We start from the raw sequence: 12,057 nt of genomic DNA, 5'->3' as shown, positions 1-12,057 counted from the left end.
ACCCAGGTCTCCAGAGTCCACTACACCACTCTGGCTCTTTTTCAGGTTGCAGCTCCCAGCCAAAATGATTCACTACAAAATTCAAGTCTTCTGGTTCTCTTCCAAATCCCTCTTCCTTAAGAGAGAAGGGAAACACCTCATTTATATATTTATCTATATTTACTTCATTTATATGCCGCCTTTCTTCCAGGGTGGAACCCAAAGCGGCATCCAAACATAAGCAATTAAAAACCTTGACCCTAAAGTTTTTGAAACTATTAACAGTCCTCCAAGTTAAAACACTGTAAAATCATTTTAAAATCATACAAAAGTTAAAATCAGATAAAACACATGCCCAAATAAGAACCTTCCTTGGTTAACCATTAAAAGTATGCTTAAATAATAAAATAAAATAAAATGTTAATGCAGCTTCTCAGCATTAGCTTCTTGCCCATCCTTTATTTGCATCTACACTGTAGAGATAATGCAGTTTGATGCCACTTTGGGTTCTGCATCTCAATCCCATGGAAGAATTCTGGGATTTGTAGTTCTTCTAGGTCTTTAATTTTCTCTGCCTCACAAAACTACACATCCCATTCTGTTGGATGGCAGTGTGGCAGTGAAAGTGGTGTCAAAAGTATGTTATTTTTACAGTGTAGATGCATCCTTATGGGAGATACATCTCACCCAATTAGAATTATGAACATTCATTCCACAAAACCTAGGGCTTTCAAAGAGGAGGAGGTGATGCAAGTAACTAGGGACTTGGAGGCTCCCTGGAATGCAATTTGGGCTGAATCCACACTGTGGAAATAATGCAGTTTGACACTGCTTTAACTCCTGTGGTTCAATGCTATTCAATTCTGGGATTTGTAGCACTGTGAGATATTTAGCCTTCTTTGGCTGCATCTGCACTGCAGAAATAATCCAGGTTGACACCACCTTAACTGCCATGGTTCAGTGCTATGGAATTCTGGGATTTATAGTTTTATGAGACATTTAGTCCTCTCTGTCAGAGAGCTCTGGTGCCACAACAAACTATAAATCTCAAGATTCCATAGCATTGGGCCATGGCAATTGAAGTGGTGTCTTGAGCCAGCATGGCATAGTGGTTTGAGTGTTGGCGTACAGCTGTGGAGATCAGGGTTTGATTCCCAGATCAACCGTGGCAATCTTGGTCAGGTCACACTCTCTCAGCCTCAGGAAATGGCAAACTTCCTCTGAAGAAATCTTGCCAAGAAAACCCCATGACTGATTCACCTTAGGGTAGTCAAATATTGTAAATGACTTGAAGGCACTCAAAACTTGGATTATTTCTGCAGTGCGGCTGCAGCCTCTGCCTGAGTGCTCTGGTGCCCCAGCAAACTACAGATCCCAGGATTCCATAGCATTGACCCATGGCAGTTCAAGTGTGTCAGTCTGGATTATTTCTGCAGCTGTAGCCCGAGAGCTGATGCCACAGCAAACTACACATCCCAGAATGTCACATTACATTCATTCTGCAGTGCAGTTGCAGCTTTCATCCTTCTTCAGAATTCATTTCTTTTTCAGCTTCCTCCCCCTTGGATTACCTTGGGCAAGTCAAAAAGAACATATGACAGGTCACACTCTCTCAGCCTCAGAGGATGTCCATGGCAAAGCCCATCTCTGAACAAATCATGCCAAAAAAACCCACCATGATTTAGCGGGGGCCAGAAGTCAGCAACTACTTGAAGGCACACAACAACCACAAGAAGGAGAGCTGCTTATGCTTTGGGCCTGGAGGGCTCTGTCTCTTTAAGCCAAGGGCCTGCCTCTGGCTCCTCCCAAGGCTGGAAAGGCTTTCCTTGGGTCAGAGAGACCTCCGTGATCAGCTGTTCCTCTGTCCATCATGGAAGCACTGGAGCTGATCTGGGTTTTGCTGCGTTTGCTGCTGGCTGGGGCCCTCCTGGCTTTGGGGCTCTATTGCTGCTACATCAAATGGGTGCATCTGAGATATGATCACATCCCCAGTGCCCCAAGAGCCAGGTAAGGGGGGCAGTGCTGCCAGCCTCCTGCCTTAGCTCCAGCAGAGGGGGCATGTTGTGGTGGTGTGGTTGCTGATTTATGCAGATCCAGAAGGGGAACCTATCACAGGGCTTTCGTGGCACGTTTCACAGCATCATAGAATCACAGAGTTGGAAGAGACCCCAAGGACCATCCAGTCCAACCCCATTCTGCCATGCAGGAACTCACTACCAAAGCATGCCTCACGAATAGCCTTTCAGCCTCTGCTTAAAGACCTCCAAAGAAGGAGATTCCACCACTCCAAGTGTGTTCCTCTGCCGAACAGCTCAGAGGGGGTTTGCCATGAACTTCCCCTGAGGCTGAGAGAGTGTGACTTGCCCAAGCTCACCCAGTGGGTTTCCATGACTGAGCCATGCAGGAAATCTCAATCAAAGCATACCTGGCAGATAGCCATCCATCATCACCACTACCACCACCACCATCATCAGGGTGAGTGGATGTCATAAGCAGATGTTAGAACTGGAGGGCCTTGTCCTCCGCACCTTGTCCTCCAGGCAGCAAGGCACTGCCAAAGGTAGGACTCTCCAGAAAAAAATGGAGAGGCCCTGATCAAAGCAGCTAAAGACACTCCAAAACTAGAAATGGCATGTTTCCTAGTCATGCTCCAAATGGAGGAGCTTTTGGAATGGCTCCTGGATGGATGGCGGAAATGCAGGATAGGTCCTGGAAAAGGAGGACCTCTGGTGCTGTGTGCCTTCAGGTCCATTCTGACTTACAGTGACCCTAAGGCAAACCTATCACAGGGTTTTCTTGGGAGGTTTTATTCAGAGGAGGTTTGCCATGGCCATCCTCTGAGGCTGAGAGAGTGTGACTTGTCCAAGGTCACCGTGTGAGTTTCAATGGCTGAGTCATATGAGATACGGCCACATCTCCAGGGCCTCATGAACTAAGTAAGAGGACCCATGCTGCTATCCTCTTTCCCTCCTCCTGCCTTGGCCCCAGCAAGGTGCATGCTGTATTGTTGTGGTTGTTGTGCCAGGAAGGACAAGGCACTGCAAAATGCAGGAAAATGGAGGGGACTTGACTCAATAAGAAGCTTAATAACACTCTTAGAAATAGAAATCCCTGCTTCATCTAGGGTCTTTTGGAATTCCTCTTGGACAGAAGGCTGAAATGGAGGACAGGGCCTGGACAAGGAGGACTTCTGGTCAGCCTGTGTTGAGGGCCTTCAAAACCATTCCAACTTACAGTGATCCTAAGGTGAATCTATCCCAATGTTTTCGTGGCAAGTTTCATTCAGAGGGGCTTTTTCATGGCCATCGTCTGAGGCTGAGAGCGTGTAATATTTATATTCTATGTCCAAAGGTTTCAGAGCAGACAGCCCAAAAATGGATAACAGTCCCTTACACCAAGAGAATGTCAGGATACAAAATAAATAAATACATAATTTATTTAAACTGGGATTTAACAGCCTTAAACCACATTAAAATAACATACTTGTTATTCCAGATCTAGTTATTTTAATGCTGTTTAAAGCTGTTAAACCCCAGTTTTGGTGAGGAATGTGCCAGACATTGTCTGGACTGCTTGCACCAGAAATGGTCATGCATCGTTCAAAGTGGTATAGCTATGTATACATAGATGACAGGTCCTTATACCAGAATAAATAAATGGATAAATAAATACATCATGTAGAACATTGTAAAATAATTTAAAACCTGTTGAAACAATTCTGAACAGTTGAATATAGTGTGTACATACTCATGTATAGTATGTACATACTTTTCAGAACTGGGGGAAAACAGGCTTTTTGAGCCATGCAAACAAGGACCTTGACCTTGTCTCTTTTACAATTTAGTGGCTAACAGTATGTTTCTCAACTATGCAATAGACAGCTTAAAACTAATCCTTTCGGCCTATTATATGTGGCTTTCTAGTATGTTCTCTCTCTAAGTGTGTATGTGTATGTGTATGTGTATGTGTATATATATGTGTATATATATATATATATATATATATATATATATATATATAGAGAGAGAGAGAGAGAGAGAGAGAGTATATATATATTACAGGTTATAGTCTTGCTTTTACCAAGGGATGTTTCCTTTTCTTAATAAGAGTTACAGTACAGAACTTACATTGACCCGTGGATAAGTCTGCTCAGGTTTTTTGGGTCAATTCTTTGACTAAAATTTCTAGACTTATACAAGAGTATGTACACACTATATTCAACTGTTCGGAGTTGTTTTAACATAAGAGGTTTTAAATTACTTTACAATGTTCTACATGATGTATTTATTTATTTATTTATTCTGGTATAAGGACCTGTCATCTATTATATGGTTGTCTGCTCTGAAATCTTTGACTATAGAATCTAAGTATTATAATAAAACAAATAAACAGACACCTGTCATATTGGATTAACAGGACTGGCCTACCTACACAAGCTTCCTGCAACTGCTTCCATGCCCAGCATGAGCAATCCATGTGCACTAGCTATACATAAGTGCAAAAAGGATGTAACCTTCCCTCTTGCCCCCAGATTAGCAAAGTTATGGACCTTTAGTATCTTCTGGGGATACTTGTCCTTTTGATTTGTGTCTGGTAGCCAGGAGATAGTGCTTATTGTAACTTGTTTCCATCTGGAACAGTATATTTCCTACCGATTTATGCCCATGAAAACTGTGAGTTCATGTACCTCTCCCCTGGGATTGGAACATGTGCTAGTTTTCTGTCTGCAAATAATGTACTTGCTGCAAAATTTGTATATGAAATTGCTTAGAAATTTATCCTCTGTGAGATCTTCCATTGTCATCTAATTCTTTCAAGATCAATGTTCTATCCAGAGTTTGCTAATAGCCTGTCTTTTAAATTTTCTTCCAGCTTTTTCTTTGGTCATCTTCCAATCTTTTGGAAAATGCGTAAGAACAAAGAACTTATTCATGATCTCTTTCTGCAATGGTAAGCTTGTTAAAAAATCACTTGCATAACTTGACATAAAAGTCTATGAACCACAGTGCTGGTGCTTATAATGTGTTTTTGTCTGTGGGATTTAACTCTTTAGATAAAGTCTATTTTGTTTTAAAAGAATAACATCTTTTAACTTTGTTTTCTCTGGTTTTTGTTTGACTCATGGTGACCCTATAAATGAGAGAACCCCAAACCACATGTTTTCCACAGCCTTTCTCAGGTTTGCAGATTGAGGGCTGTGACTTCTTTGGTTGAGTCTATCCATCTACAATATGGGCTTCCTCTTTTTCTACTGCCATCTATCTTATTGTCTTTTCTAGTGAGTCATCCCTTATAATATGGCCAAAGTATGACAGCCTCAGGGTAGTAGTCATCATGGCTTTTAGGGAGAGTTCAAGTTTGATTTGCTCTAGGACCCATTTATTTGTCTTTTTAGCAATCCACAGTATCCTCTGGACACTTCTTCAGCACCAGATCCTAAATGGATTCTCTTCCTATCCATTTTCTTCACTATCCAGCTTTCACAACCATACTTAGGCCCCATTCAGACTGGCATCAAAAATCTGGAAGGAACTGGGGTGATTCGGATGCCCCTCCCCCGAATCTCTCCGTTAGCAAGTGCCCACTACAAAAGAGGGGCATTTTAAATCGAATGCATTCTGTGCCTGCTGCCAAAGGTGCCTGCTGTCAATCAAGTGATCGTCATGGTGACGTTTTGCAGGGGCATTGGAAGTGTCCTCCCCCCTCCTTTTTTTTAAAGAGCCATGCACAAAATGCCCCAGTGTCATTTTTTTAAAAACCTCTTTTTTGTGTTTTGTGTGTATGTGTGGGCATTTGGGTCAGATCTGCCCCTGTCCCCATTTTCAATCCCATGCAAGCTAATGCATCCCCCACTCCTTGCCCCCCAGAATGCCTCCTACACATGAAATAATAATAATAATAATAATAATAATAATAATAATAATAATAAATTCTTCACCTCAGAAATGCCAGTAAAGGATGCAATTGCCATGCATTCTTTTTTTTTGCTTTTAAAAGCAATTCAGGGCTGCCTCTGAATTCAGTAGCAAAAGTATGTAACATTTTGTCTAATTGACAAGAGCAAAAAATGTAACATTCACATTTGTAACATTTGTAACATTTGCATTTGCAACATTTCCCCTTTGCTGGAAGCGAGCAGATGAAAGGGAAAGTGCAGAAGCCTCTAGCCCTGCTCTATCTGCCTCAAGGAAAAAACCATGCGCAAAATAATTTTTAAAAAATATGAAAAGGGGGGGTGCCTGATGTGAGCTCCGTTCGTGCCCTGCCTTTGACCTGACCTGACCTGACCCTTTTCCTTCTAGAGGAGCTTTGCCATTGCCTTCCACTGAGGCTGAGAGAGTGTGACCTGTTCAGTTCCAACTAAAGTAGACCCATGGAATCAATTGGGAATAAAATGGAAATGCAGCGCAGGCATTCCTGTAGCATCCTCATATAACACAAATAATAATAATAATAATCCAGGAGCAAGAGGAAGTGAAAGTAGAACAAGCAGCCTGATTTCCCTACATGCACCAGCGTAGCCCCGCAACCCAATTCCCCCTGGAAATCCTCCTCCTCCTCCTCCTTCCTTCAGACCCTCTCCTTCCCCGGGGATGCCCATTGACCCTTCCCCCAGGTCCTTCATCCTCCTCCTCCCCCTGCTCCGTTTTAGAATCCCCTCCATGGCTCCCTTCCTCCCACGGCCCCTTTCTCCTCCTCCTCCTCCTCCTCCTCCATCCCTTTCTCCACCCCCACCTCTCTCTGACAGCTCTCTGCAGCCCAAAAGTCACCCCTGATTTCCCCCTTTCCTCCTGTCCAGAATCTTTGCATCCAGATTCCCCTTTTTTCGGCTCTTTCCTCCTCCTCCTCCTCCCCCCTCCCTTCTGATGATGGGAGGGAATGCTCTGACCTCTGCCCGCCCCCCGACCCTAATCCCTCCCTAATTTGCCCTGATCATGATTGAGGGCAAGTTCAAATTTCGTGTAACCCGAGTCTTTTGGGAAAAGACGGATTTTAGCCCGAATCTGGATACCTCGGTGTAAGGGGCATTTCATTGTGCAAGCCCCGACATGGATTGTGACAGATTCGGATCCAATATGAACTTCATGTGCAAGAATCGCTTTCAAACCCGTTTTTTTCTATAGTGTGAATGGCCCCCTAGAAATGGAAAATACGATGGCATTCTCAGGTAGAATCAAATGAAGTGTGTAAGAATGTTTATCAAATGTTATTCTTTTTGAGGAAGCAGATATTTGGGTGTGATCAAATTCCTTGTTTGTAGATGTAGAAATTCATTTGGATTATTCTTAGCAGCCTGACGTATATCACTGAACGATAGTATAATGTAACTCAAATTTTTCCTCTCCGCTCCTTTTTACCATTTATAATTCATTTGAGGAGAGTGAAAAGATAATGAAAAGAAATTGCCCCCAACATTGTTGAAGAAAGTAGAAATTTTTGGGGGGGAAATCCAGATGAGGAGTAGGGAATACTTTACTGGAATGAGGTGGCCGTTTTGTTGGGTTTTTTTTAATTGCTTAAAACACTACCTGTCATGCACTCTGGATGGGAGATCTTTGTTCTCCCGGGTCACATTTGTTGCAGAATCCACACAGAGACAGACCTACATAGCAGACATCCAGTGATCTTGCCACCTGAAAAAAAATGATATTTTCCATAAGCCACTTGCCATGTATAAAACTGAGCAGCAAGGAGAGACGGCTTGTCAAAAAATGCTACGGGGAAGCTGTTTTGAACCTAGCCACTGTGCCATTTTGAGGTAACACAGAATACTTTTTACTCTGCCAGGATTAAATTAAATTAAATTTGTCCTGAGTGTGTCTGTGAGTGTGAAGCTCCATGGATAACAAAATCTGTGGCTGCTCAAATCCCATTAAATACAATGGCAAAATGGTGCCCCTTATATAAAAAGGCAAACTCAAGGTTTGCTATTTGGAATTTATGCTTTTTTTTGAATATTTTCAAGCTGTGGATGCTTGAATCCGTGGATAAGGAGGGCCTACTGTATAAGGTTTATTTTCTCCTGTTCGGTGCAATGCTTTATAGGACAGCTACATCTTTCTGACTTATGACAACTGAAATGAGCACAAATCTCATTGCTTTAAAAACTTTCTTTAATTTTGTGAGCCATTTAAGTAGCTGCTGCTTTTATTGTGACAAAATCTATGAGTAGAGCCTGTAAACTATGGGAAATGTTGTAGAATATCATTTTCTTCAGGACTTCTATGAGTATGGCTCCTGAAGCAGAAAATTCAAATGGTGCCCTCCTATATACCCAAAGTGATCAGTGTTGCTCCACTTGGATGTCCCCGATCATGGTTTATTTCAGTGAATAGATACCGTTTCAGATCTCCTCTTGATAAGTTCTTCTCCATATCTCATGTCACTTTGTCGCCATTTATAGTATTCAGAGTCTGATGTAATCTAGAAGGAACAAATTGCCCAGTTGCCAGTCTTGAAGCACAGAAGAAAAGCAAAATATATCCTTTTGCATTTGCTTAATATGAATGCAATATGTGTTATACTACTTCTTACTACTTAATCCAAGTGGACACCTGGCTTAAGGAGACAACATGTGAAAGGGATCTAGGAGTCCAAGTAGACCACAAGTTGAACATGAGTCAACAGTGCGATGCGGCAGCTAAGAAGGCCAATGCGATTTTAGGCTGCATCAATAGAAGTATAGTGTCTAGATCAAGGGAAGTCATAGTGCCACTATATTCTGCTCTGGTCAGGCTCCACCTGGAATACTGTGTCCAGTTCTGGGCATCACTATTAAAAAGGACATTGAGAAACTGGAGCGTGTCCAAAGGAGGGCGACTAAAATGGTGAAAGGTCTGGAAACCATGCCCTATGAGGAACGCCTTAGGGAGCTGGGTATGTTTATCCTGGAGAAAAGGTTAAGAGGTGATATGATAGCCCTATTTAAATATTTGAAGGGATGTCATATTGAGTAGGGAGCAAGCTTGTTTTCTGCTGCTCCAGAGACTAGGACCCGGAGCAATGGATGCAAGCTCCAGGAAAAGAGATTCCATCTCAACATTAGGAAGAATTTCCTGACAGTAAGGGCTGTTCGACAGTGGAACACACTTCCTCGGAGTGTAGTGGAGTCTCCCTCCTTGGTGGTCTTCAAACGGAGGCTGGATGGCTCTATGATTCTATGATTCTATGATTATTATTTCTTTATATGACTCAGTGACATGGAATTCTGGGAACTGTAGTTTGTTATGGCACCAGAGTTCTCTGATAGAGAGGCTAAATATCTCATAGAATCATAGAATCATAGAGTTGGAAGAGACCGCACGGGCCATCCAGTCCAACCCCCTGCCATGCAGGAAATCCAATCAAAGCATCCCCAATAGATGGCCATCCAGCCTCTGCTTAAAGACCTCCAAGGAAGGAGACTCCACTACACTCCGAGGGAGTGTGTTCCACTGTCGAACAGCCCTTACTGTCAGGAAGTTCTTCCTAATGTTGAGATGGAATCTCTTTTCCTGGAGCTTGCATCCATTGTTCCGGGTCCTGTTCTCTGGAGCAGCAGAAAACAAGCTTGCTCTCTCCTCAATATGACATCCTTTCAAATATTTAAACAGGGCTATCATATCACCTCTTAACCTTCTCTTCTCCAGGCTAAACATCCCCAGCTCCCTAAGGCGTTCCTCATAGGGCAAGGTTTCCAGACCTTTCACCATTTTAGTCGCCCTCCTTTGGACACGCTCCAGTTTCTCAATGTCCTTTTTGAATTGTGGTGCCCAGAACTGTACACAATATTCCAGGTGGGGCCTGACCAGAGCAGAATACAGTGGCACTATGACTTCCCTTGATCTAGACACTATACTTCTATTGATGCAGCCTAAAATAGCATTGGCCTTGTTAGCTGCCACATCGCACTGTTGACTCATGTTCAACTTGTGGTCTACTTGGACTCCTAGATCCCTTTCACATGTAGTTTCATTCAGCCAGGTGTTCCTCCCTTCTATATCGGTGCATTTCATTTTTCTGCCCTAAGTGCAATACCTTACATTTCTCTGTGTTGAACTTCATTTTGTTAGCTTTGGCCCAGCTTTCTAGTCTATTCAGATCATTTTGAATCTTGATCCTGTCCTCTGGAGTATTAGCTATTCCTCCTAATTTGGTGTCATCTGCAAATTTGATAAGTATGCTCCCAATCCTGTCATCCAGGTCATTGATAAAGATGTTGAATAACACTGGGCCCAGGACAGAGCCCTGTGGGACCCCACTGGTCACTTCTCTCCAGGCTCGCAAAATTATAATTCCCAGAATTCCATAGCATTGAGCCATGATAGTTAAAGTGGTGTCACCCTGGATTATTTCTGCAGTGCGGACACAGCCACAGTGGCAGATGTCCCATCACCAATACTGAAGTACAGTTTAACTGCCCCCCCCCCCCCAGTCAGTCTTTTTCTATAGAATGGGAGAGGAGGAGGTCTCCATCTTTGATTCAAGTAGCAAAATAACTTAGGTTGACTGTGTGTTTTATACATAACACATGCACAAGATAAAAAATTTAACTCTTTAAAATAATTATTTGGTCCTTTTGTTACTTCCGTCCACATTTTGTCTTAATAGGACTGAGAAATACGGGCCAGTCTTGCGTTTCAATGCCTTTCACAGAGTCACCTTGTTGATATTAACTCCTGAAGGCGTAAAGGTATGCCATGAAATATTATTACCTCTCTAAGGATGAAGAGGAATGTAACGTAAAAAGTGAGATCATAGCAGCAGAGTGATCCTATTTTCTCTCAGTGCTGGTTCAGCAGCTGATCTTGCTGATTTCTTCACATGTTAGATTAGAGATAGAAGACATACATCTTGTTCTTTGCTCCAAGACTTTTTTTGCAGTATTTAAAAAAAGTTTTGTTTAAACTTGTTTAAAGTAAATTATTTAAAATTTATTTGAAATTATATTTAAATTAGTTTAAAACAAACAATTTAAAATTTATTTGGAATTATTTTTATTTTAAATTTCTGTTTTTTTAAAAAGAAAGTTTTTGAAGAAATGGCAGTAATTTATTACCTTATTAATAAAATTACTCATATTACCTCACCAATCCATTGGAGATTAATTTTTCATTAAGAGGAGGACCAAAAATGCCCCCAGAAGTCTCTAGAAGGACACTTTTAACAATCTTACTGCATTGTGGGACCTCTAATTTTAAACTTGCCTGGAAACATTGTATGACTGTACTTTTAAATGTTTGTGACATTTTCTGTAGCTGTGCTGATTCTTTATTTGTACCCAGGTGCAAGAATCAACTTAAATCCAGAGGATAGATCAAGTGTACCCGGGTAGAATGAACATATGTATGTTTGTGTGAATTGATGAACATATGTTCTCTTTATATAAAATATAAACATAGTCTCAACAATGTGTATGGTGCATATAAGAAATTCTGAGGAGGATTTTTTCTGTATGAAAGGGGAGCTGGGGATGTTTAGCCTGGAGAAGAGAAGGTTAAGGGGTGATATGATAGCCCTGTTTAAATATCTGAAAGGATGTCATAGTGATGATGGAGCAAGCTTGTTTTCTGCAGCTCCAGAGACAAGGACACAGTGCAATGGATTCAAACTACAGAAAAAGAGATTCCACCTCAACATTAGGAAGAACTTCCTGACAGTAAGATCTGCTAGAACACACTTGCTTGGAGCATGGTGGAGTCTTCTTCTTTGAAGGTTTTTAAGCAGAGGCTGGATGGCCATCTGTTGAGGATGCTTTGATTGTGTGTTCCTGAATGGCAGGAGGTTGGACTGGATGGTCCTTGGGGCCTTTTCCAACTCTATGATCCTATGATTGTGATCCTCCCAACATTTTCGGTTCACTCACTCACTGGTATTACATTTTTATTTAAGAATGGGGCAGTCCTTAAAGTAGATTAATTTACCTACTATTTTGTTGGGACAGACTGCTTTGATTAGATTCTCTGCCTTTTCCTTTTGGAAGAAGCCTGATTCCATTCCTTTGTATATAAGGGATAGATTTTTTTGCAGAAGTTCCCAGGGCCAAACTTTTTGCCAAAACCTTTCTGGATGAGTACCAGCTTGTTCTCAGATTTTTAC

At 41.9% G+C, this 12,057-nt stretch overlaps 1 protein-coding gene across 3 annotated transcripts in view; it reads left to right on the top strand.

Moving 5' to 3' along the window:
- The first annotated feature begins 1,836 nt into the window (after window positions 1-1,836).
- Window positions 1,837-12,057, top strand: part of LOC149315110 (cholesterol 24-hydroxylase-like) — a 42,452-nt gene continuing 32,231 nt past the window's right edge. Inside the window, exons 1-3 of one of the 3 annotated variants that reach the window (XM_089522512.1) lie at window positions 1,837-1,986; window positions 4,852-4,929; window positions 10,570-10,651. In XM_089522512.1, the coding sequence (XP_089378638.1) occupies window positions 1,850-1,986; window positions 4,852-4,929; window positions 10,570-10,651 (297 nt within the window). In that variant the 5' untranslated portion in view covers window positions 1,837-1,849. Of the gene's footprint in view, window positions 1,987-3,062; window positions 3,226-4,847; window positions 4,930-10,569; window positions 10,652-12,057 lie in introns of those variants that run through there. The other 2 variants (XM_089522513.1, XM_089522514.1) reach the window with 2 other exon arrangements.

Source organism: Sceloporus occidentalis, unplaced genomic scaffold (assembly GCF_023333645.1).
Source record: "Sceloporus occidentalis isolate IW3139 unplaced genomic scaffold, rSceOcc1.0.p SCAF_4, whole genome shotgun sequence".
Taxonomy (NCBI): Eukaryota; Metazoa; Chordata; class Lepidosauria; order Squamata; family Phrynosomatidae; genus Sceloporus; species Sceloporus occidentalis.
This window is presented reverse-complemented; position numbering and strand designations above follow the sequence as displayed.